This window comes from Leptonotus elevatus, chromosome 3 (genome assembly GCF_054856555.1).
Source record: "Leptonotus elevatus isolate MCC_2025b chromosome 3, RoL_Lele_1.0, whole genome shotgun sequence".
NCBI lineage: Eukaryota > Metazoa > Chordata > Actinopteri > Syngnathiformes > Syngnathidae > Leptonotus > Leptonotus elevatus.
In genome coordinates this window covers 4,674,264-4,700,697 of record NC_141241.1, presented here as the reverse complement: position 1 = coordinate 4,700,697, position 26,434 = coordinate 4,674,264, and the positions used below count along the sequence as shown (strand labels likewise).

Sequence of the window (26,434 nt, the reverse complement as noted above, 5' to 3'; positions counted from 1 at the left end):
GTAAGTGATTATGAAAGAACAACAGGGACACACAAGCTCGAGAAGGCTGTTAGAGGTGAGCGGGAATTTTGGCATTCTTGCTGCCCTCCAACCAGTTACTGTTTTAAACGCCTCCTTCCTGTGTGTATTGATTTAAATAATTTACACAAACAGGAAGGTGCGCACATATCTACACCGCGGCTCCTCTTGGCCAATTTGACACCCGCTTTTATTGAAGTGAGCAGCTGCTCGATAGCGCTAAGGAGGAACGGGGATTGACTTTGGCATAATTACACAAACCCCTGCATGAATTTGCTCCCAATTAAAGCTAAACACTTAACCCATGCTAAAGCTAAATGCAGAAGGGCAGATCAATGCTGCCAGGCTGTTTTTTTCCTTCCTCCCATGAGCAGCCGCCAGTCTTCTCCAAAACAGGACTCTTACATATGCGATGCAGCTACTTGAAGATAATTACGGCGAGAGAGGGAAGCCTCGGCACGGTGGGACTAGTCAGGTGGTGATATCAACCGCTACCTCGAGCCTTTTGCAAACGAAGATGCAAATTATCTACATTCATATCCAAATACAGTATACGGTGTTCCCTCACTTTTTGCTGGTGATAAGATCCAAGCCCCCTTGCAATAAGTGAATTTCCACAAAGTAGAAGTTGACTCTTTTTTTATTTTTTTTACTTTTATTTTATTTACATCTCAACTCATTCACTGCAAGCCTTGTTAAAATAGATCTTTGACGTCTAAAGCCGTCATTGGCAGTGAATGAGTTAAGCCTTGTTTCACATTTTGGGGTTTTGGTTAGATTTTAGTTGTCATGTTTTCCTTGTGTTGTCTGCCTCGTCAAGTTTTATTGTGTCCACCTGTGCTTGTCATCCTCGGTCTCTTGTGTCATCCAATCAGCACCCTCAGCCACGGTGTCTTGTCCAGGTGTCTCTCGTTGTCTCGTTAGCATGTGTATATTTAGTTCCCAGCTTCCGTTCATTTGTTGTTGGTTCATTGTCGATGTCATGTTCATGTCCTTGCCACGTCGTGTTCTCCGTTTAGTTGTTTGTTACTTTGACTTCTGTTCTTGGACTTTGTGATTTTGTGTGTTTTGGGATTTCCGAGTACCTTGTTTGCTTTTTTTTGTTTGTGTTAAATGAAATTACTTCTTTTTGAAGGTTTTGCCAACCGCCGTACAAAACCTGACAGCTTTTAAATATAGGAAAAAAGGAATCTGTACTTAAATAAGGATTCATTAAAATGTATCAAATATAAAAATCATACCTAAATAAATGTTTGAGAACAAACAGTTCTAAAACAAATTAAAATGTAGCATACTTAAAAGTTAAATACGACAGAAATGTATAAATGGTCCTCATATTGCACTGATCTCATTTTCAAGCATGACTTCAATTCTAACATGGGGGTTTCATTCACCTGTATATTTTTGTAAGATTTGCTCTTAGGTTCAGCTGTTTTGATAAAAAAAAAAAAAATTGCAGAAATGTTCACACTGGTGTCAGGAACGGAGGAGCCTCATTTTCTTACTTGTTTGCTTGAAACTTCGACATTTTTTTCTTTTTTTTATGAATAAGACCCATTGTTCATCCCATCTGTCAGCACTGATACCAGGAAACAGCAAGACCAAATACACCTAAAAGGACCCGAGCCTTCATTTATTTTTCACCTGTCACCACCGTACTGCGGAATGTTTTGTGTAGATTTGGCTGCAGGAAACTCAATCCCCAACATGGAGGCACAGAAAGACCAGAGAATAAAAGCAGCATTAAGCCACGTCCATACATACAGTACACTGCTTTGTTTTATTTTTCCTCACTCCCAAGTTGAAAAAAAAAATCATTGATATCTACTCAGTAAAGCTGCAAAACAAATAACTCAATTTTCTTGTTCTGAGTCAACAAATACAGCCGAAAATTATGTTTCAAAAGTGTGCAAGAGCAACTTTGTCCATGACAACAACTGTTGAATGAGGACTCAAAAGCAGTTTTTTTCCCCCTACTTTTGCAATACTTGGCTTTATTCTGTGATTTATATTTTTGTGTTTTCGTGCATCGATCCACAAATGGAGTATTCACAAACAAGTCCTGCTGCGGCAACGCCAGCCAATTTTAATAAGACATTTACTCATCTATTGAGCAAACACAAAAGGTTTCTCATCACCAGCGAAGCCATCAATTTGGAGTTACAGCCACTGTCTTAAGGACATGGAGATGGGCACACTCTGCCTCCCTTTTGTCTGGCCCATTGACATGTAAATGTCCTCCTGCTATAAGGCATCAGCAGAGAGCAGTGGGAGAAAAAAGTCCACTGAATTGAAATGTCAATAGTAATTTTTGGCATGCGGGGGACATCTGAGAGTCAGAGGCTGCCTCCCGGGAGAAATGTAAAAAAGACGAGGAAGTAGCGGGAACGTGCAGGGAGGGAGGGGCTGCGAAAGGAGAGACGGAAGATGTAGTGAAGGGGGCAGATAATGCGGGGGCCTGTGTGATGGAAGAGAGGAGGGAGGGGGGGTAATAGCAGTCAGAAGGTGAGCTGTCAGAGGAAAAACAGGGCAGGGGCATTTGATGGGGGAGGAAGGGGAGGTGGGGAATAGATGAAGAAAGATGGACAGGGGGGGGGGGGGGGGCTTGTGTCCTCCTCTGGGAATGTCTCCCCGTCCTCCTCTACTGATGGACAGGCAGAAATACCACAAGAGCCACCTCCCGTAATGACTTGATGAATGAGCCCCCGTCCAGCCCGCCCGCCACCTTCACACCCCCCTCCGCCCTCTCGCCATCCCCCAGAACAAAATCACACAGCAGGACTCTGGCATGCTATATGCATTAACACCAGCACATCTATTTGCATACAGCACCCGCAGTATCAAGCAATGCAACCTGTGATTGAGCGACTCCAGCTTGAAGTCACACGACTGTATATGTTATTATTAGAATAACACATTTGTATTGTAACTCAACTCACCGAAGGCAGCCAGTCTTTGCGCATGTTTATTCTTCTTCCTCTCGTGACTCGAAAACATTGTCTGCTCGGCCCAGCAAAGTCATTAATAGTGGATTTTGCAATCAATGGCCGTGGTGCTGTCTTGTTTGTCCAATCAATGTAAAGATTGTGGCCATATGTGGTCTTCACTGTACCCAAAAAAAAAAGGTGTTTTTTTTTTCAAATGTAAGAAGAAGGAATCATTACACTACACACTGCTGATTTCTGCTGGTCACTCGAACTGAGATGCAAATTAGCCGTTAAAAACAGCAGCAACTTAAAAATAAACATTCTGGGTTCTCATGTTTTCTAGTGTATGACAAAGCATCATTGGATGTTAAAGCTACTGGATGCAGAAAATTAAATTTTGAATCGCTACTGCCACCTGTGACCAAATTTTTTTACTGCACAACGCACACATAATGTTACATCCGCAGACACAGGGCGGGAAATTCGAACCCGAAATCTGTCTGAAAATTATTGGCCAGAGGCTTGCAAGAGCACCCATTGTGAACAGATAAGGTGTTATTCTACTAATTAGAAAATGTTTATGTCATAAAGGGTCAAATAAGGCTATTGTAAAGATATTTTTGGCCAAATTGTTACAGAGAGCAGCTTTAAAGTAAGCTAGTTTAAAGGGGAAGTCATTTCTTGACAATATGTTATGTGACCTCACTAGTATAAACATGACATTTTGATTAATATTACATTTGTGGAATATGAGTTCTGCAGCAAAATCCAGACGTTTTCATCCATCTCAGCGGGCGGCCATTTTGCCACTTGCTGTAGAGGGAAAATGACATCACAGTTGCTCAGGCAACCACCAATCACAGCTCACCTGTTTTCTGAAGCTGAGCTGGGATTAGCTGAGACTTGAGTAACTGTGATGTCGTTTTCACTCAACATATTATTGTCAATATTTTTTTTGAGGAGTAGGGCTGACTTCTGAAAAAATAAGTGAAAATGAGGTTTGGTAAAGCTCTTTGGACAAAATATGGTGTAGATAAAGCGCTACAGTATATAAGTGCATTCCATTTACTATTGACCATTATGATCAAATTGTATTTTAATTTTTTGGGGACCATTAGTGACCCATTCAAATTGATTCAGGATTCGGTTGATAAATGATGAACGAATATGTGAACATTAATTTAGGGTACAAGTCCAGGCTCTACTGGTCACTAAATACATTTTGTACTTTTGAGAAGACACACTTTAAATGGTGTGAGAACAATCTTAAAAAGGACATATTCTGTAATGGAACTTTTACTTTTATTTGTTTGTATGCAAATACTCGACTCTCTGGAGGGCCTGCCGGCCCATCAAGTGTGAAATTAAACAACCGAGTAAATTTTTTGTTAGCGGCCTATTTTTGTGAGCGAGTCATTCGGAATTTCAGACCACAGTGTTATAACCAGAAAAGCTAAACTATTAAGTGTGGCAGTAGCTTGAAATTGCCAATTAGTGAGCCAACACTTTTTTTTCCCCCACTGCGCATTGTGCGCATTCACCTCAGTATGGGTCAGCTTCCTGAAGAAAAAAAAAATGGAACCACAGAAATCTGCAAAACGAGACCCGCTGACAACCAACAATGGAAAATGTACGTCTCAGCGTGTGCCTCTTGGCCACAGTCAGGATACGAATTGTATTCAAGAGCAGACTGAGGGCAGCGAGAATACAGAATGCTGCTGCAAAGACTGAATGGTAACACTGTATTTCACTTTTTTTTTTTGCTATACGATTAATATCGCAAATAAATGAAAATGCAGCAGAATGATGAAACTCTGAGGTCTCATTCTAATTGACCAAACATTTCCCCAATATAACACTTAGTCTCCTCTTCCTTTACTTGTTGCCATCGAGTTGGTTGTCCTCAGGAAGGCACACACAAACGCACACATTTCCGTGACCGAGAGGTCGCGGCCTGACAGAGGCCAGAGTAATTTACAGGACAAGCTACTTGAAGACAAATAGCACAAACTCATGATAACAGAGGTGAGAGCGTGTGTGCTCAGGCAGGTTGGAAGAAATGAGAAAGCAGAACGCAGACCACATGCATTCTACAGTGAGGAGTCAGGTAGCCATTTTATCATGAGGGACTTACAGAAAAAAAGACAAGGTAAAAGAAAGGTGAAAATGCGAGTAAGCTAAACAGATCCAAAAATATAAGTGAAGTCTCAGTTCTTACATAAGTTCCAGTTTGGAATTTGTGAAGAAAAGGACTACATTTTCGTGCCCAGTGCAAGTCTGGCACAAGGCATGGTCTAAAGCAACGCAGAGGCTGGCTAGACTAAGTCTTTGTATTTTCAAAAATACCGTGTTTTGCCCCATTACGGGGATGAACACAGTCAAGTTGATTCACCAGCAATCAAAGAAGCTCCTCTCATTCACTTTAACTCATTCACTCCCAGGCCTTTTCACTGAAGCAACCCCCTTTGCTCCCGGCTGTTTTACTGGATTTTGTCTGATTTTGCAAGGCCCACATAATATGGTGTTCTATTGCTATGAAAACATGGAACCTATCAAAAGAAAGATAAGTCTCTTCTTTCATCAGGGAAAAAAAAAAGTATTTTTCTATCTGTTTCCGTTTTGTAGAAATTAGCATTAGAATATATATATAAGTTTCATCATTATTCTCAAATCTGTTTAAAACACTGGGGGGGGGGGGGGCTTTTTGCAACATGGCCCTGGTTGATCTCTTCTACTCTTGTGCCACCTGCTGGTTGTTTTTGTAATAACTACCTTTGCTTTACGCATTCTCTTCAGTTCAGAGGCTGCATCAAAGCCTTCTGTATGCTCTAGCATAAAAAAAAACACATAAAAAACATATAAATACGTTTTGGGGACCATGGTAATATTTAAAATAGAACATATTTATACGTTTTTGGGAGCAAATAAGTTATAGGAATTTTTAGGGGGAAATGCCAAAATGTATGCCTTTCTTTTTTCAATTTGATGATATAGACCACGCATCAGCTAAACTCAGAATATATGTGCCTAGTTCCCAATCAAATTCACCACAATCGCGATATACTTCCTGTGCCAATAGTTAGACATGTTCCAGTAGGCGTAACATTTAGCCAGGTACACGTCAAAGGAAATGCCCTCGCTTCACCAAAACACCCTTGATGACGCAGAGATGAAACAAATTCTCAGAAAAAAAAAGCCCACCAAGGCTTTCGTCGTAGCAAAAAAAACAGGATTTGCGTTTTTTACACTCCGTCTCACATGCAGAGCTGAACATCACCTGTGTGTTGTCTTCCACCTGACAGACCTAGCCATCATTGTTCTTTTGGCTGACTGTCCCTGCGGGCCGCTGTTGGCTGCAGTGCAAAGCAGAGACACAATCTCCGTGACGCAAGGCAGGAGATTTGTCATTTTAAAGCGTGGGTCAAACGGGCTCTCTGGCTATTGATTGGCTTGTCCTCATCTATTACTCTGCGTTATGTATGGCTCCCTTTGTCAGAGGTGCGGCAGCCGTAAACACATTCCCCTCAAGCACCTTCGATCTGACATCAAGAGCCGCAGCATGCTGGACTGGTGTAGCTGGAGAGGAGCTCGCCATCAAGAACTCAGCTTAACCTCGGCCCGTCTTAGTCATACACACGGTTAACACGTTCACCGCCATAGACGGCTTTTGGACGTCAAAGATTCATTTTTACTGGGCTGCCAGCGAATGAGTTGAGTAAAGGTGTGTTCAGGGACCTTAACCAGACCATCTCGTTACCTGCTAATTGGGTAACTTAATTTACATAGCTATTTAAATATCATCTGTAGTTTAGCATATGGATAATTAAACATGTTTGCTAATAAGAACGTCGCCGTTGGTATAGTGGCTCATAATGAAGGTCGTGTGAAAAATTAAATGAAATCAAACGCAACTCTACATGTCTAAACACCAACTCAATGCGTGAGCTCATACTTTTTAAATTGCACTTACGAAAATATCTTCAAATTCTCCCCAAACAAAGCTAAGCTCACTAAAGTGCAGCGTGCTGAAAATAATTTTTTATCTTGCTCATCCAAAGGTGTGGTGTTAATGAGCCCACAACATAAATATCAAGGATTTTGTGTTGTGTGTTTTTTAACAGAACATTGCAGTCAAAGTTCATCTTCAGCTGCTTCATGAGCTATTGGCGCTTTCCCGAGTGGGAGCATTGCTGCTTAAGTTTGCATTGACAGATGAATGGAATAGCGTTGACCTTGTAGCGAAATCACGTACTGTAATTAGGTTTTTAGTTCAGTCTTTTCGATGACTCTTGTACTTATTTTATCATTGCCATCATGAAACTTGTTACTGAAAGTTAAATTAATTGAACACCGGCTGGATGACTGCAACTCGGGTCTCTGCAAATGAATAAAAGACGATAAATGAAGTATAGCGAACTATTCATCGACCCTTCGATTTTGTCAGCCAGTCATAAGGCACCAGAGACTACGTTTATATGCTGTCAATATTCGGGTAAAAGTCAAAATTCCAGTTTCTGAAACATTCAGGGTAACCCGTTTATATGTGTGAGCGGATCAAGTTACTCCCGTACAGCTGCATAGCAATTAGAATATTCCCATCGAAACGGTGATGCCACGTCACAAATATTACGTTTCTTACTTTCTACCATCAATAAAACGTGTGATTTTTCACGCCACTCACCGCACTAATACAGCAGCCGGTGTTTTTGTGCTGCGTCTGTTTGTTTGTTTACCTCTGTTTGTGTATTTCCAGTGGATTGCGCGCCGGGCGCTGCACATACAAGTACTTCCTGTACTCAAAAGGCCAAGATTCCTTGCGGATAGATCATGCTCAGATTACAAACCAATGTTCTGCTCAAAGGAGAAAACACGATCGCGTTTTTAATGTGACTACATTTATGAATATCGGCAATATTTGAAAGGGTTGTTGACTGCATGCATGTCACTGATGGCTGGCGAGGCAGTGCTATTAGATTCTGATTTATACATTTTTAAGGCAAAAATTCTACATTTCAAAAGTTTAGGATTGTGAGGCAGACCTGTAAACCACAATTTCGTACATATAGAAAGAAACGAGCAGAAGTGAGTGCGTCAACGAATTTTGAAAGTCCGTCATCGGTTAATCCGTCAATATTTCAAGACGAACCAAACTGTAATCGTCATTCGTCAGCAAAATGGGCAGTTGTCAGAATGTCAAGATCCGTTAGTACTGACTGGAGCTGTCAAAATTAACCAATTCATAGACAAACTAATGTGTTTGATCAAAATAAGACATTTGCAAACATCTGTTTTACTTTGGAAAGCAATGACCAAACTGGTCATTGCAAACAATATCAATCCCCTTTTTACGAAAAAAAAACAACACACTAATCACTGGTTAATAAACGCTAATCAGGGGGAAAACATGCTTTGTAATACACTTAATGCAAAATTAAGTTGAATCAGATTACCGTAGTAAATTAATCGATTGAATAATCAAGGGATTAATCTATTCTAAAAAATACTTGATAGATTTCTAGAGCAGGTTTCACCAATTCCGGTCCTCGGGGTCCGGAGTGCTGCAGGTTTTAGATGTTTCCGCCTACCAACACACCTGATTCTAAAGATCAGGATCGGTATCAGGCATGTTGATGAGCTGATCATATGAACCAGGTGTGCTAGTGGGCGGAAAAATCTAAAAACACCTCAACTACCGGAATTGGTGAACCCTGTCCTAGAGGCTAGCCTAACCCTAGAAGAGGTTACCTGTAAAAATGGCCAAAGCGCTTTCTGGATAAGACCCAGAAGGACGTGAATATCGTGTTCCCCTTTTCCAAACACTGACAACAAATCGCCTGGCATACTTATTACAGCGGAAACATTCACAGGTCTTGAGAGAGCAGGGAACTTTTTCTATGGAACGAGATATGCATGATGTAAATGTACCAAAAGATGGTAAACAATTTGAAAAAGTCGACGCCATTCCAGAATATGTGGTCTCACCCCTGACTGGCCACGACGTTGTCCTCGAGTGCAGCAGTGTATGACGAGACCTCTTGCATAATGCATGACCGCCAACGACACGCAGGGCCGAATTAGCTGCTGCGGAACGTCACCGCCTCCGCTGATCTGCGCGGACGACGGCCCGCTGAGGCCACCGAAGACATGTGGCCTGTGACCCCACCCCCGCCCCCACCCCCACCCCCGGGCAAGAGCACTTGATCACCAAGTAACCTTTTGCATGAGTGCACTCAATCTGCCACTGCAGACATGGTGCAGACAGGGGGCATTAGGTGGGATTATCACCCCCACTAGCCTTTGTTGTTGGGATGTTCATCCCTCGCCAACTCACCCTGACCCCTCCCCTAGCAACCCCCTTTGCTCCCTGCTCTGCACCGCCCTGGCACTGCTACACAGAGAGGCCGTTCTCTGGAAGACTGAGAGCAGAGTAGCTAACCTCTGTAGCCCACTTTGACGGCCACACGCGAGGGCGCTCTCACGCAAATTTAAACCAAACACACACGCTAAAAACAGTTGGGTCAAAAATAACCTTGGTGGGTTATTCATTAGACCAACTTTTTGGTTTGAATAAACAAACCAAAACGTTGGATCGGTCCATTTTTATGCAATTTGGGTTATTTTTGACCCAAATGTTTGTGTTTCATTCAAAGCCCAATAAATTGGGTTAGTCCACACCCCCAATTTTTTGTTTTGTTTAAATTTTTGTTGTTGTTGTTTGGTGGGTTATTCATTTGGCCCAACTTTTTGGTTTAAATAAATAAACCAAAATGTTGGGTCGATCCCTTTTAGACCCAACTTGGTATTTTTTTACCCAAATTATTGTTTTTCATGCAGAACCAAATAGATTGGATTAGTCCCAAAACATTTGAATTATTTTGTTTAAGAAATGTAGTTGTTTGGTGGGTTATTCATTGACCGACCCAAATTTTTGTTTTGAATAAACAAACCAAAACGTTGGATTGGTACATTTTTGACGCAATATGGGTTATTTTTTACCCAAATGTTTGTGTTCCATGCAGAGCCCAATAAATTTGGGTTTTCCCAAAACATTTGAGTTATTTAGTTTTAAAGATTGACTTGTTTGGTGGGTTATTCATTTGACCCAACGTTTTGGTTTGAATAAACAAACCAAAACGTTGGATCGGTCCATTTTTATGCAATTTGGGTTATTTTTGACCCAAATGTTTGTGTTTCATTCAAAGCCCAATAAATTGGGTTAGTCCCCACCCCCAGATGCCAACGTTTTTGACCCAATTTTGGTTATATTTGACCCAACTGTTTTTAGAGTGAACCCTGGGTAAAGGTAATGGTGATGCTTTCTCCACATTAACAGCGAACACGACTACGGATGTGGCAAAAATGAATCTCTAGCGTTGCTGATCTCTGAGAAAATGTCACAAGACTCCAAGAAACCTGTTAAGTCTTCCAAATTCCTCGAGTCTTACCCAAATTTGAATTCTTGATATTCTCACAGGATTTGCAATGAAGCCACCGTCTTTCATCGTCATTGGAGAAATGCAGTCCAGAACGAATCAATTTCCCATTAGCAGGAGGCGAATCTGCCTGCTGAATTTCACATGCTTGGAATACTTTACTCAGCTTGATGATGGAGAAGTCAAGAGAAGATTTTCACGCATTCATGAGACAGAACAAGGATGAGACGTGACCCAAATGGCCGAGGTCCACTGAGTAATGGGACAGCTAAAAGCCCACAGGCTAAAAGGGGGGAGCACATTTGAACCAGTATGTGAGGCTTGGCCAAGGCTTTGGAAGGAAGGAAGGAAGGAAGGACCAGTTCCATGTTCTGTGTGAAGGCTGGTTTGACAAGATTTATGATTGTGAGCGTCAACTTATCAAACCAAATGTCTTTCAGATGCAAATTCAGGCAAAACCAGCCAACAAGGTCCAAAGGGGGTCTGATTTTATAAATAAATGGGCTTGCTCACTTCAAAATGGGCGAAGGTGTTCTTCCAGAGTAGGCTAGTTTTGTTTTGTCATGTTTTTCCTTGTGTGCCATTTTTTTCCCCGTCTTTGTTAGTTCATTGTTGTTGCTTCTGTTCCAGTATAAGTTTGCTACTTTTGCTTGTTTTTTTTTGGGACTTTGATAATTTTATATTTTTGGTCATTCCAAATACTTTTTTGGGCTTGTCAATCCATCCATCCATCTAACCATCATCTGTAATTTTGGAGAAAAAAAAGTTTTTGTCAATTACTCCTGCTACCTGGTTTTGCTTCCCTGAGTTCCTGCACTTGAGTCCTGAAACACCACCTGAAAAAAAAGAAAAAAACAGTTAGTGACAGATGCCAAATAAAAAATTTTTTTTAGCATTAACTGCCTGGTGAGATAAAATAGGATGGGACAGAAATTCACGGCCATGTTGGTATCGCCATTGCCTCATCCAAGTAAACAATATCAATCGAGCTGTCAGAGTGAAAACGGTCAACATTGTAAAACCTTTTACTTTACAGGTACTGTCATTTTTGGTGAACATTTTGACATGCTGTCATCCAATTATAAACAGAGGGTTAACCCCGCATTAATACAAATGAAGTCAATTTTCGAAGATTTCAGCATAGCAATATTATGTCAAGTTACGAGAGCCAGCAGCTCTGAGGTTATATCTACATTATCGTATTGACATTTTGCACTCAGCATGGTTGGTTGTGATATCATTTAATTGAAGCAATAGTTTTTTAAAAATTCTTATTAATCCTGACTTGAATTCATTTGATGACTCATTTGTTGTCACTTTTGTGGCACATTCTTCCCAAACAACCGCAATTTGTACCTCCTTTTGAGGCAATTTGTCAGCTCCGCTGTACTGTATCATGTTATCCCATATTGCGACAATGTTAAGCGCGCACGGGCAAGAGGAAGAGGAACAAAATTGGATTCACCTTTTTCCATTCCTTTGGCCAAGCTCAGTTGATTTTACCGCAGCAGCAGCCTGGATTCCAAAACCAGCCGGGGGGGGTCACATTGTAATGTCTCCCCACCGATCCTCTCTCTTTTGTGAAGGCACAAAATAATCCGATCTTGTAATTTGGCTCTGTCCCTGAACCCCGAAGATGAAGAAGCTCTTGTCCTCCCTGAACTCTGACCGACAATCTGAGTGTCTTCTTCACCCAGGACATAATTTAGCTGCCTTTATCTCGCACCATTCATCAGCTCTGGCCTTGCAGGTGGTCCTCAGTCCCTCTCGAAGCGCGATTACTCATATTCACGATGATTTACTTTATAGGGATACTTGACTCATTGAGCCATTTTCAACAGTAAGAAGATAATGTTTTGTCTATAATTAATGTGATAACTTCATTATTTTCATGAACAATGAATACCTTTAAAAAAAAAAAAAAAAGATTTTGCCCTTGAACTTCATAGCTTTATTATCATAATGAATGATTCAACTGAAGAAATGAACTGTAAATATTGAAAGTTGACTGATTATGCTCCTCGAAACAAAACAAAAAAGTTTTATACGACAGCGGATGAATCCCTTTAAGAACTCTCAACTAAATGTGAACAGAATTTGTTGTGTATAGAAACATGGATATGAAACGTTTCCAACAATCTGTTAGCAATAAAGAGGAAACTAATTTTTGATCCCTTTCTGTGGTGACTGAAGAGATTCCAACGGCCGACAGCAGCAGCATTCAGCCCTATTGGCACGCGCGCACACACACACTTTATTATCATAATTAACTTGCATCAGCCCTGGTCTTCTCACTTTCATATGTTTATATCTCAGGAGAGTTTGAGTTAAGTGTTCTGTGAACAGTGCATATTAGTGCACCCAGAATTCTCATTAGGATCAAACAGTCAGCTGTCGGGTTCAGTTGTATATGTACACCTTTTTTTTTATTTTTATTATTATTACCAGCTGTGCCTAAAAACAATTGAGGATTTAATTTTTCTTATGTCAAGGCTGCTGTGTTTACTGTGTAACGTTAACGTAGTTTCTGCTCATAGATAAAATAAAATAAAAATTAGTTTGTGCTGCCTCAAGCTTTAAAAAGCCTTTCACCAAGATGTAGCAGGTGGCTTTGACAAAGTAGCAGTCTTTTTGCATTTACAGTACTGTAAATGTTCGCTAGACTGGAAACATACTCAAAAATGTTGTCCAGTAAGTGTTCCCATGTGCTAAAATGGAAGTGTGAATGAGGCTTCTAAGCATTAATAAATCGCACCGTTTTGAATAGGAGCTTTTCTCTATTGTCCGATATCACCTTGTATGTTTTTACTAGATGACCCTGCTTCCTCTATTTTTAATCGCCTTTGACTGTTCATCCTGTATTGTGCATCTGTACATGTGCGCGTGCGCGTGCGCGTGCGCATGCTTGCGTGCATGATCAGAGGAAATGGAATTCTTGTCATTTTAAGGAATAATACAACATTGAGACATAGCAGGATATGAAATTAGTATGTTGGGCATATCGCCATATTGACCGTATTCGTATTTTGTCTTCCCTCATCCAATGAGAGTCAATAAGAGAACTGATAAGGAATCGGATCAATGAGCCGCATCGCAAAGGGATTGGAATTATGAATAAATGATCTGCAATGAGGGTGTACCTTCAGATGCGATTGGCTATAGAAAATGTATAGATTAAATTAATGATTAATTCGTTACAATTTCCATGGCTATCTGCGAAATGGGCATATTGCACAGACGCGTTAACATTTCAAGCCTTTTTTTTTTTTTTTTTTTTTTAAATCATGATCAAGTACCCTAAATTTAATATCAACGCACCTTTATTTATTTTTTCATTTTTTATTACTGCGTCCTTCTTATTCACCCACGTTACGGCAGGTTATCATTATTTTTAAAATAATACAAATTGGGGTTATGTCGCCGCCGTAGAAACTGGATTCCTTCATAATCCCATGGGACCACTGCAAAAGGTGGGCTCGTTTGTTTCCATTCATTGAATTATGGCGCCATCAGCTGCTCTTCACGTGGAAGTGCAGGAGTTTATCGATTCCCTTTTCCCTCCATCATCATCAATTCGTAGCCCAGAGGCTACATATATGGGCTACTTATGTAAGTAGGGCACCAGCCCGGGTCGGTTAAAAACTTCAAAATAGAAAATACGTCGTTTTAAATATATATATATATATATATATTTTTTATATCGTATATCAAATGTTAACGGATTACCTGACGTGTTCTTTTAATACGCCTCCAATATCTAAATATAATACATATATATATAAAATGTAAAAGGTGGAACAATAATTTTGCTTGTTGTGTGTTCCCCTTAATTCAATAATTAATGTAACACTGCCTTTGATTCTCCCCTTTCGCTGTTGATCTCCATTCGGGAGGGGAGACATGCACCTTTACAGAAGATTTTTTTTTCTCATTTAAAATTTTAAGTATTTTAATGCCTTGTCATTTAATTCGTGTAGGGGCACGTTATATCGCCACATTGTATATATATATATATATATATATATATATATATATATATATATATATATATATATATATATATATATATATATATATTGTGTGTGCTGTCTGATTTCGTTAGGTAAAATATATAAAAGACAAGAAACTGGTTTGCTTCATTTTGATAAATAACACGAGTCTAACATACCGTGGACATATTTGTTGTATACATGAGGTTTAAGATGTTCGAGAGTTTGCGGGTTGGTGTGAGGGAGTGTATATCAAAGTAACAAAACTATCCTGCTTCCAAAATAAAGTGTCATTAATTTAATAATAATTATAGTAATCATGGTCCTACATATTAAAACATGTGACTGTTAAAACATACACTTAATTATGCTATTAAATTCAAATGGACTATATTTAGAGCTTTGTACGACTTTAATATAGAGTAAATACCTTTATTCTGAAAGGCACGTAGCGGAAGTAGAATTTTGACACTGGCCTTTCCGTTAGCAGCAACTTTCCCTGATTCCTTCACAACAAAATGGATTGGAGCAAAGGTAGCGATGTAAGTCTGTTTTTATAATAAATATGAATAGGTATGACCTTTTTATTTGCTTTGCTAAGTCACTTGTTTTAACACATTTGAACGTATTGTCAGTTTGCTAGAATTGGCGAGCCAGTCTGCCTGCAAATTGCTTCAAAGCGCAATAACCTGTCCTTCCTGATACTCAACTGTCAGACTGTTAGCTTCAGCTCGCTAGCCTCGTGCTAGCAGCCCAATAGTAAACTGTGTGCTAGCTAGTTAGCTGACATTTGACTCTTTTTGTGGTTATATGTGCCTCATTGCGACTGTTGACACCCACCTTGCGGGTTGGAAATTCGGGTTCGGCTGAGGTATGAGTGGAGTGAAAATGAAAGTGTGCAATCATTACAGGAAGCATCTTCCTCATACTCACCTATCTAAAATGTAGTGGTAGTGTTTCCTGCAAGTGAGTCTTGTCAAAGCCACATGTCATATTCTTCATGAGCAAATGAGTGTCAGTGATAAGTGTTTAGCGCACTAATTTATTTTATTTATACTAAATCAACCAGTTATTTAATAAGATGAGCAGAGTAAAAACATTTTTTTTAATTAATCAGTTTTAGAAAAAGGGAAAATGGAAACGCAACAAATATTACAGGACTCTTGGTAACGGAAATGTTCAGTGGTTATTGCAGTGAAGCTGATTACATAACGATTTTGCACATTTCTTTTCTGTTTGGATTGTTGCAGAGTCACAGTCATTCACATGACAGCTGTCACCATGGACATTCGGGTCATTCTCACAGTCATGGGCCGAGAGCGGCGGCGTTTGGCGCGATGGGGCTCCCGTTTGTGCCCTCTTTTCACGGACAGTTTGGCAACAATGCAGATGAGGCGTCGGATATCAGTCAACAGCCAAAGAAACGCTCACACCTGGATGACAGCAGCAGCTGGGACATTGTCAAGGCATCGCAGTAAGACTTTTGTAAATACAATTGGTTCAATTGTATTCACTTAGGAATTGTGCTATAAATCTTGCCTTAGGTTCAGTTTTTTTAGAGTAATAAATTGTTATGAGATTTTTAAAGCTACAAAAAAAAAGTCAACTCTTGCAGTCAAGGTAAATGGAGCAAAGTAGAGCAAAGGCCACCTCTCGTGGGAATAAGGAAGTATGAGAGAGGTTATCTGATGAACCACACCTTTTTGTGTGCTAAACACAAGATCCTCTCTCTTGTCTCACTGCTGTCATAACAATGAATGTGTTGATGGTAAGATGTAATTTTCTGCCATGTTTGTACATGTTGCTACACATAGTAAATAAGTAGGTGAGTATCCTGTAATGTCGTGTGACGTGGATGCACTTCTTTTTTCTTTTTTTTTTTAAACCAGCTCGCAGCTGATTGGTTTAGATAGCAATTCAAGGAGCATGTTGCTTCTTATTGGTGAGCTTGGTGGGGTAAGAGTGGTGATTGCATTGTCAAAAATCCTGATTTTGATCAGAAAAGTATACGTAAATTGTTCAGCCCTAATGTCAGTCGACGCTATTGTTCACTAGAATATTAAATAGCTGTTAAACCTCTTTTGCTAACCAAAACAGCAGCACCTACAGAAGCACATCAACATGATGTTAGGTCAGTTGTTGATCAAGTGTTATAGCTTAGCATATGTTGCTAATGAGTTCCATGTGAAATAATGAAGGAGATTTCTGCATGTTCCCCACTGTTTTGTGTGTTACCAGTTTTCGGCATATCATTGATGAGTACTTTGTGCACTTCATGCAGGTTTGGCATCTTAGATCGCTGTAAGGAGCTGGTGGAAGCTGGATACGACGTCAGGCAGCTGGACAAAGAGAACGTGTCGCTGTTGCACTGGGCGGCCATCAACAATCGCTTGGAGCTGGTGAAGTACGAACATGTGCAATCGTCTTTTTTGTTTGTCTTCACGATGAAAACAGTTGGGTAAAAAAAAAAAAAACAACGATGGGTTAAAAATGTGGCGGCCGTGGCTCAGGGTGTAGAGACGGTCGTTCAGTAACCAGAAGGTCGGCTGTTCGATCCCCGCTCTCCCCAAGTCATGTGTCGTCGTGTCCTTGGGCAAGGCACTTGACACACATTGCGTCCAGTGCTGCTCACACTGGTGTATGGAAGGTGCGAATGTTTCATCATCCTGCCACAGGGCAGCTGTGGCTACTTAAGTAGCTTACTGCCAGCACAATGTGAATGTGTGAGTGCATGAATGATGTATCCATTCCATTGTAAAGCGTCTTTTAATGTCTAGAACAATGCTATATAAATCTGATGCATTATAAAAATAGACCAATCAATTTGACCCAACTTTGGAGTCAAGAAATTGTTTTTTTAGTGTAAAAAATATAATAATATAATATTGGTCAGATCCTTTACTTTGGTCAAAAAATTGGGTCATTTTGTATAAAACAAACCAGAAAGTTGAGTCAAATTGACCCATAAAGTGGATCGGTTCATTTTTTATCCATAATTGGGTTACTTTTAACCCAACTGTTTTTAGAGTGTTTATTGAGCTGACATTTGTTTAGATTTAATCACAGATGCCAAATCATTGCGCACATTAGCATGGTGGTTTATTCTTAATTTGTAGCAGGTGGATTTGGGTAACATGGATATGTAAATTTTACATATAACATGTATTTTCTTTGCTTTTTTTTTTTTTTTTAGGTATTACATTTCTAAAGGGGCAATAGTTGACCAGCTTGGAGGAGACCTGAACTCTACACCTCTTCATTGGGCCATAAGGTGACAACACCATTTGCATCTACTTCTACTCGGTCATTGCTAACAGCTGTTTCTAAAAGTCAAATATGAATATGAATATCAGTGATATGCTAATTAGTAGCACATCGTCCAGCCTGGAGATCTCATTGTCTTTGTTCAATAAAGCACAGTTTGCATTTGTCCGACCAGACAGGGCCACCTGCCCATGGTCATTCAGCTGATAAGGTACGGAGCAGATCCCTCCATTGCGGACGGAGAAGGTTATCGCGCTCTTCACCTGGCCATCCTCTTCCAGCACATGGCCATCGCCGCTTATTTTATGGCCAAGGGACAGGTCAGCGCCCCGGCACGCTCGATAGGTTGTTCTTTTTGTTACATGACGTTTTGTCATTCGCCTTCCAGGAAGTTGACGGCCCTGACTGCAATGGACAGACGCCTCTGATGTTAGCGGCCCAGAAGATTATTGGGTACATTTCGTTGAAGACTCTTAAGAGTGTCCATAAATGTAAATGCTTGTTTTGTCTAAATGTTTTTGCATTGCAGGCCTGAGCCCACAAACTTCTTAATCAAAAACAACGCTTCCGTGAGCGCCGTGGACAAAGTGAACAGGAACACTCCGCTTCACTGCGCCGTGCTGGCGGGCAACGTCGACGCTGCGTGCGTCCTGCTGGAGGCCGGGGCCAGCTTGGATTTAGAAAACATCAACGTAAGCCTCACACTCATATCATCTACTGTACAGTAAAGCAGAAAAAAAAAGTTCACTTGCCTGCTTTCTCCTGAGTTAATCCATTAACTCATTCACTGCCATAAATTCATTAAAAAAAACTTTTTTTTATAAAAAAATTTGGGGCGATTAAAATTTTTCATTCTAATTAATCGCATGACTTCACTAGTTAACTCGCGATTAATCACAAATTTCATATCTGTTCTAAATGTAAAATTTCTTCTTTCTTTTTTTTAGGTTTTCATACTCTTGTTAACAAAAGTGGGGAAACAATGTTAAGCTAATAGAAATAGTTCAAATTAATTTTTGACTTTTGTAGGCGTCAATGGCAGTGAATGAGTTAAGGAGCCTCATCTGACTGTCGGACTTGTACTGGAATCCGTTATGTTGCTGTTTGCCGTCTAGCACCTCAAAATATGTGTTTTTTTTAGTGATCCTCTAAAAAATTAAAAAATTAAAATTGCAAATATACCGTTTTACTTTACAGATGTTTTTTTTTTTAAGCGATACACACACCACAAAAAGATAGTCAAAATAGAACCAACATATGCTTCATATCGCTGTTCCCTTTGTTTGACCCCTCTCAGGGCCACACACCTCTCGAGCTCGCCCACCAGGTGCACAGCCCCCTCCTCATCTACATGCTCAACCAAGTCCAACAGGAGAGGACCCGCGCTAACTCGCGCTGTTTACGAATCGTCACCAAATACAAAGTACGCGGACGAATATCTTTCTCAAGCTTACTACGTTTCATCTTTATAATGTCATTTGTGCTTAATTTTTTTTTCTTTTACTCAGGTGTTTCTTCAGTTTTTGCTCACCACTGCCATGTTTGGCTGTTTGGCTGCCATATTGGATATGGATTCAGACTCGTGGTTGCTCAAAGGGATCCTGCTCGTATGCGTGGTCGCCGCAGTCAGTTTGGCCACAAGGTTAATTCGCTCTTGTCAAATAATCTACAGGGTGTCCATAAAGTTTTTTTTTTTTATAATTTAACAGCTAGAACAAATTAATACACAAAAATGTGGAAAATTAGTATAAAATCGGGAGTAGATTATTATTTTTGGACATACTTAATTTGTCTTATTTTAAAATGTCTTTTGTTTCAATAAGCTACGATACAGATTGTGCCTTTCGATACAGAACCGATGTCATCAACAGGTTATGTGAGATATTCAAATGTAGCGTGATAGGAAATTCTGACAAACGCTGAGTACAAATGGGATTAACACATCAATAGCTTTTGTCATATTATTTTAAATTGTAAAGTAGTCGTACTTATTGTGTCTCATCGTGTCTTAACAGGAATTTCCCCAGTGCCATGTTTCAGCCACTTTTACCAGCTACAACTCTGATGGCCTCCATCTTCTGGATGCTTGTCACTTGGTGCCTCTGGTTCCTGCCAGATATCCTTTGGCTGAAGGAACGTTTGCGGGTGTCGTTCGTTTTCGTCAAGAGTTAGCTTAGCAGCCTTCACTTCTCATTAATATTCTATATTATCAGCTGCTGATATGTTCTTGATTGTCGTCCGGGTTTCACAATTTACATTTTCGCCTGCTGGGCTGATTGACTTTTTCTTAACATTTGCGCCCCCACATGGCCACAGCGCCGCAGTCCAGGTTCTTTTCACACTCAATGGCACTGCTCTGCTCTATTACTACCTCCGTGCCTGCAAGACTGACCCTGGCTTTGTAAAGGCGACTGAAGAAGAGAAGAAAATGGTCAGAATTTTTTTTTTTGTGGGGGCGGGGTTGTTGTTGCAATTGTCAGGAAAACATTCGGAACAAAAATGTTTTGTTCCTTTGCCTGGACAGAATGTGTTGTTGTTGGCTGAAGCTGGCTGTCTGGACCCCAGTATATTCTGCACTTCCTGCATGGTGAGACTTCCAGCAAAAAGAGCTTGATCACAGCAGCAGCAGTTTATCATGCAACTGCTATCAATGCTTTGAATCTGCCTCAGATTAAGAAACCAGTTCGAGCGAGCCACTGCCAGAGATGTGACGCGTGTGTGGCCAAGCAGGACCATCACTCGATCTGGACCAACAGCTGCATCGGTAAAACACACTTCTGCCTACTTGGACCCAAGTCTTCTTTTTCCAAGGCTATTGTGTTGACCTGTTTCCAATTATTGCCTCTGCTGAGGGCACGTGTGACCTCAAGAATTTATTAATAATATTATTTTGTTTGTATTTTAATTTTATTTTGCTGTGTAATTGCACATCCACTACAGTAGGTGGCAGTAGTGCTTTCATTGTCAAAGTGCGCAGGGAATATTAGCTTCTGTGCAGAGGTGTACTTGAAACAATTCTCCAGTCAAATGATATTATTTATAGTTGTGTCGGAGAGTTGAGGGATGCGAAATATTTTCTTCTCTATGGTGGGGCAGAACATAAAATAATTATAATTGAGAGGCACTGCGTTAGAGGGGAAAACATGTACAAATTTGTATGTAAATTACTTTAATAATAAAAATAATCTACTCCGAATGAGGATAAGCAGTATAGTTTCAACCAATTATTTAATCAAATATTTTTGTGCACTGTATGTTTTAACTAGGATTTTTCTTATATTACTTACAATAAATAAATAACCAATTATTTCATCAGATTTTATAGAAAATTAATAAAAGCAATTTTTGATGAACCAGTTGTAGGAGAAATTTATAATTAATGAACAGCAATGTTAGTTACTGATCAACACCGTAGTAATTTGACAAAATGCGTCTGCCTTTGTTCTCTCCGAGCGGCGTTGAGTTTAACGTGGGTTCTTAAAAGTGAATTCAGTTTGAAACCTTTTTGGTTTTGTTGCAGGCGCCAGGAACCATCGATACTTTGTCCTCTTCCTGCTCTCACTCTCGCTCATGGGCGTCTGGATGTTCTACGGTTGCGTCACGCGTGAGTCGTAATCACAATGACGACAATTTCCGTCAATGGCACTCCTCGTTAGGGTTCCCATTGGTGACTATTCAAATCAACAGCGCTCAAAAGACTTGATGTGTACATGTTTCTGTTTCCAGACTGGTCGACACATTGCATGCCACACTATGAGGAGCAAGGTTTTGTGGGAGTGGCCTTTGCCGTTGTCACCTGCTCCCCGTGGCTGCTGTGCATCTCCCTGTTGGCCTTGTACCACACCTGCTGGTCCAGCTTCATCCTGCTCCTGCACCTCTACCAGGTGAGGCGCTCGTCGGCGCGCCGTGGCATCGTCGCAGAAATTGACCGTCTATCCCTTTTGGGCCAGATCGCTTTCCTCGGACTGACCACTGCCGAGAGGATAAGCTTGACGATGCACGCGAGAAAACACGGACAATCCTTGTCCTTGTCTCAAAATCCATACAAGTGAGTTGTCGCAAGTGATGTGACTTTTCACCGATTTTTGACCACATGCCAGTCGCGATTTATGCCCATAAATCTCTCACTAGTTTGGGTGTGGTGAGGAACCTGGCGTCCTTCTTCCAACTGCGATGCTGCGGCCTCTTCAAACCGGCCATCATCGACTGGACGCAGCAGTTCCCGCCAGGCCGGGACCAGCGCTTGTTCAGACACACGGACATGGTGTAAACGCTCAGGGGGGAGACCTTAGCAGTGGATGTGGACCAAAAAGTGCAAACAGTGCAATTATTTATTTTTCTAATCCATCTAAAGGCTCATTGTGAAGTGAAACCACTCCAGTGGATGGCGGGAAAAAAACAAAGCAACGTGTTTCTATTTTTTGCTTTTTGTACAGCCTGCTGCTGCCTTTTTGACCTGTGGAGGTCAAACAAATCACTTGCAAATGTATTGCAGAAATGTAAAAATTGTTATTGACGTTTACGTTTCACACGTCTCAAGCGTATTTTTTAAACGTGTTCTCGGAGAGTTCAGATCTTTCTACGTGCTAAGTCAAGTTTTGTAAGAATTGCATGCGTTTCGTAATGAAAAACCACTTCAATAAAACAACTTGTGTATTCTTATTCAGGTGTGTGCTCTCTGTGGAATTCCGCGCAAACGGATAGAGGTGGACGTTTTGGTACAAATGTAGTTTATTACAAACAAACCAGGCTATTGCTCTGGTGTAACATTGTTAGTTGAAGGCTGGTTCATCCTCCCGACTTCCAGTGTTCACTCTCGTTCTTCCAACATGGCGGCATTCCCCAGTCCAAATCCTTTTGGCCCAAAGTTTTTGGCATAGCAAACTGAGGGGAAGGGGGAAATGAAGAGTAAAATTAGGATTCCGTTGTTTTGTTTTTGGTGTTTCTGCCTGCTTTCAAATGCGAAATTTTGAACCTTTGTACCTTTACAGTAGATCTCTCCATCCTTGTCGGTCACCGTGGTTGACTCCAGACTTTTACCGCACATAGCACAGCGGAAGCATGTTTTATGCCAAGGCTGCGAACACAAACAAGTTATTAATAAACAGTACGTACACTATAAATTGACATTTTTCTTTTACACAAACAACGTCTAGTGATGAAATTTCGCCCATTTGGTACGGTACATAATTTTGCATGCAGAGACTGACTTATATTTTGAATTAAATCGCTGCACGCTGCTCACCTTTCCCGCTCCCATCACCTTCTCTGCTGCGTAGACAGCTTTGGAGCAGCGAGAGCAGCGATCCGAGCATCCGAACTTCTGGGAAAACTTGTTCGAAGTGGAGTTTGTGGAAGTTTGCCGTGGTTTAGTGCTAGAAAAGACAAAATAATGGCTCATTTTATAAGATATCTAAGAGTCACAACTATGGAGCAACTGGAATGCATTGTGATCGTCATACTCATCAGGCTGCAGGGTGACGTGCTCTCCAATAGGGTCAGAGCTGAGCGCTCCAGCACCTTGCCCGTATCCGTAACCTTTTGGCCCATATTTTTTGCCATAGCAAGATTTGCAGTAGATCTCAGATTCGTGCGCGGCTACCGTGGTGCTGTCCAGTGCCTTCCTGCAGCTCACTGTTGTGTGCAGAACAAACCGATACACTACTGTCAGGGGTGTGATACTGCTTTTTGTTGGTTATCGATCCAATACCAAGTAAATACAGGGACAGTATCGCCGATACTGATACAAGTAAACCAAGTGGACAAAGTGATCACCGGAAAACCTTTTATTGTTATTATTATTATTGCTTTTGCCCGTGACTAGCATACAAAGTTATCAGAAAATCAAACCTAAAAATTGTTGCGCGGTTGGATGTTCCAACCATTATGAAGGAAACTTAATTACCATTCCATGTTTTTCCCATAAACCTTGAACGTTAGAGAAAAGTGTAAATGCAATGAAAGAGTGGAACCGGACGGTTCGAAATGGAGGCTAACCATGACCTGACCACAGTGCTTTGTAGTGAGCACTTCCCAACTGGTAAGAATTAGTGTGATAAATTGTATTATTTTGTTTTTTACATATTTTAGGCATAATTATCTATTTAAACCGAATAAAGCTCCTCCCGCTTACCTCTGAGCTACGTTTCCTTGACCCGTTTTTTTTTTTAAAGCAACAGGAGGCAAAACCTAAGGGTGTGGACTAAATAAAAATAGGCAAAACATCGTTATAATCGTTCAAATCACTGAAATTATTGACGTAAATGTTCTACTCTTTGTATAGAATATTAAAAGTGTAGACCGGCTGGCCAGGCTAACTCAACCCGAAATCAAACCACCACAGCTCCATGCTAGCAGTAGCTAACGTGACACATGCTAGCCTTTTGACACGTTTTCATTTTCGAAAAAGTTTTTACATTTATTAGCATAATGTACAATCTTCAGATGGCCTAAGAACTAAAATGTATTAATACACGGTTTTGACTCTTTCATTAAACAAAAGTAATACTTTTGAACATATAAACTCTTTTCTTTCTTCCTTCTTTCTTTTTTAATTAAACTTATATTTTATACTTCTAATGTGCTTTGTGTTTTATTTATGTTGACATGTTCAATAAGACCATAAGCCCCCCAAAAATATATAATAATAAATGTGCAACATTCATCTAACTTAGACCAATTACGTACAATTTCTGTTCGATTGCACTTTCCCCTTTGTAGGCAGATTGTTATAGTAGTCAAATGACATTTCTTCACATTTTGAAGTCAAAATAATCCTCACAAACTACAAGGATCCATAGTCTTAAAATCTCATATTCACAAAAGTAAGACCGCCATTTTGACTCTGAAAGCGGTGTAACTGGTCTCTGGACAGGGTGGTGTCAAACTGGAGTGCCGGTGAAACAAAGCCAGCACCCAGCAGGTTTTTATCAGTCAGCAGAAGCCATTACACATACTTAAATGTGTTGCATTTCTATTCATAGCAAGAGATGCAAGTGCGAGGTGAAGCTTGGAGAAAAGACAAACACTGTGCGGAGGGGACGGGCTTATCTCGGAGGCCTTTCAGACATCCCAGTGGAACAAACCAGTCATCACAACCGTGTGTGCTTGCAACCGAATCTTGTGCAGATAAACAAATACGGGCAAGTATATGAAGACTGGACAGGACAGCTGCAACTGGTAAAGTGACCTCCAAACATGGCGGCATCGTGACGTTAGTAATATATCCGATCACTTCCATATCACTCAGGCTGACTCAACCTTCCTATTGTTTATTGCCGAGTTGATTCGACGATCAGTTGGTTTTGAATCTCTTGATCATTCACAGCATGTTTCCAAATATGCTATTGGATTTATTCTTAAAATTGTACTAACTCCCAAAACAAGGGTTTTCTTTGGATTATGCCTTAATAACTTACACGCAGTCACTTTTTCATTTACATACTTATACCAGAGTGGATGTGATAAAAGTTAGCAACAACCCTAAGCATAACAGAACAATGACCTTTTTCTTTCTTTTTTTTAATATTTCATTCAGATGATGAGGCGAGTGAGCAAGTTCTTACTGCACACAAAGCAGGTTTTATGGAAGCTCCTCCCATTGCACTGGATCTCCTCCGCATGATAGACGGTCTTGTCACAGGCGCCACACTTTGCACCGCCTCCCCAGTTTGGCATCTTAAGTCAAAACAAACAAACAAACAAAACCACATACAGTAGCTACGTGAAACATGATAAATGTCATTGGACTGTTTTGGAGGATGCGGTTCACGTCTGTTAACGCACACGTAAACGGACAAAAGTATTGGGAACATTTCTGTCTTGACTTTTTTTTTACATACAAAAGGTCAATGGACTTATTAAGAGGTGCATACCAACGCTATCACTCATATACTGTACTTGTCCATGCGAAACTTTTACATGAATTAAACCACTCGTACATTAGATGAAAATCACTTCTTCTTTTTTTTACAACTTTAAATGCCATTAATGTGTAACTGAATATGCAAGTGGTGACTGTAATGCCAGTATGACAAAAAAAAATGTGACATTGACATTTAATGGGCAGAGAAAAAGACCAATCAATGAACTCTTATATAGTTTTATTTACTTATTGCTATCAGTTTGAACAGGACTGATGTTAAAAAAATCAATCAATAAATGATTGTACAAAGTAAATCCGATCCTTACCTTGATTCACGTCCGTCCCTCGGTGTCGTCGTTTGTATGTTCCAGTCGGGCTTAAATAAGGTCCATCTCGCCATCGGCGGTGACGCCGCAATGAAAGTATCCTCCTAAAATAACTTGTGACTGAGCCAAGCCCTCTGACCCCTTCAATCACAGGCTGAGTGAGGCCTTGACCGTCAGCCACGCAAACATTTGTCCAGGACTCACAGCTGCGCGCGGGGTTAGGGATTACCGACACACAATAAAGCGTGGGCACTCCCGGACGGGCGAAATTGACTGAATATGAGCTACGGGCGTTAGCGCAATGCGATTTTGACGTCAGAAGCTTTGAATGAATTTAACTGGGATTCGAATCCGGAACCTGTGAGGCAGACGTACTAACCACTAGTCCACCATGATGGGTGCCGCAGATGTAACAATTGTGTTTCCCTCATAAGTTTTTGGGAAATCGCAAAGCTGGAGTAATGATGACGCCCGCAAATATGACCTCGGGTTGTTAGTAACAAAGCACAGCCGGCCTATGACATCATCGATTTTCTGTTAATCTGAGGCAACGGCATCGCTGCATGATTGCCTCAATAAATAATTTTGACAAGAATTCAGCTGCCTTAAGCCC

The 26,434-nt window shown here is 40.6% G+C and overlaps 2 protein-coding genes and 1 long non-coding RNA gene across 5 annotated transcripts in view; 2 read left to right on the top strand and 1 right to left on the bottom strand.

Annotated features, from left to right (window-relative positions):
• Positions 1-22,295, top strand: part of zdhhc13 (zDHHC palmitoyltransferase 13) — a 34,828-nt gene extending 12,533 nt beyond the window's left edge. Inside the window, exons 1-17 of one of the 3 annotated variants that reach the window (XM_086071757.1) lie at positions 14,749-14,909; positions 15,618-15,841; positions 16,649-16,771; positions 17,561-17,638; positions 17,807-17,951; positions 18,020-18,084; positions 18,161-18,323; positions 18,929-19,054; positions 19,140-19,273; positions 19,647-19,749; positions 19,940-20,062; positions 20,156-20,218; positions 20,302-20,395; positions 21,152-21,235; positions 21,358-21,515; positions 21,582-21,679; positions 21,763-22,295. In XM_086071757.1, coding sequence (XP_085927883.1) covers positions 14,886-14,909; positions 15,618-15,841; positions 16,649-16,771; positions 17,561-17,638; positions 17,807-17,951; positions 18,020-18,084; positions 18,161-18,323; positions 18,929-19,054; positions 19,140-19,273; positions 19,647-19,749; positions 19,940-20,062; positions 20,156-20,218; positions 20,302-20,395; positions 21,152-21,235; positions 21,358-21,515; positions 21,582-21,679; positions 21,763-21,901 — 1,944 coding nt within the window. In that variant the 5' untranslated portion in view covers positions 14,749-14,885 and the 3' untranslated portion in view covers positions 21,902-22,295. Of the gene's footprint in view, positions 1-14,748; positions 14,910-15,617; positions 15,842-16,648; positions 16,772-17,560; positions 17,639-17,806; positions 17,952-18,019; positions 18,085-18,160; positions 18,324-18,928; positions 19,055-19,139; positions 19,274-19,646; positions 19,750-19,939; positions 20,063-20,155; positions 20,219-20,301; positions 20,396-21,151; positions 21,236-21,357; positions 21,516-21,581; positions 21,680-21,762 lie in introns of those variants that run through there. The other 2 variants (XM_086071759.1, XM_086071758.1) reach the window with 2 other exon arrangements.
• A 49-nt stretch (positions 22,296-22,344) lies between these two features.
• Positions 22,345-26,210, bottom strand: csrp3 (cysteine and glycine-rich protein 3 (cardiac LIM protein)). Its single transcript, XM_086071760.1, has 6 exons — positions 25,822-26,210; positions 25,197-25,308; positions 23,094-23,265; positions 22,877-23,006; positions 22,615-22,708; positions 22,345-22,515 (listed from the first exon to the last, which is right to left on the bottom strand). The coding sequence occupies exons 2-6, from the start codon at positions 25,306-25,308 to the stop codon at positions 22,442-22,444; spliced, it is 582 nt and encodes a 193-aa protein (XP_085927886.1). The 5' UTR covers positions 25,822-26,210; the 3' UTR covers positions 22,345-22,441.
• LOC147176695 (uncharacterized) lies at positions 23,205-25,804 on the top strand. The gene is made up of 3 exons (XR_015094404.1): positions 23,205-23,671; positions 24,615-24,810; positions 25,169-25,804. It is a non-coding gene; the product is annotated as an uncharacterized LOC147176695 (long non-coding RNA).
• Positions 26,211-26,434: the final 224 nt, after the last annotated feature.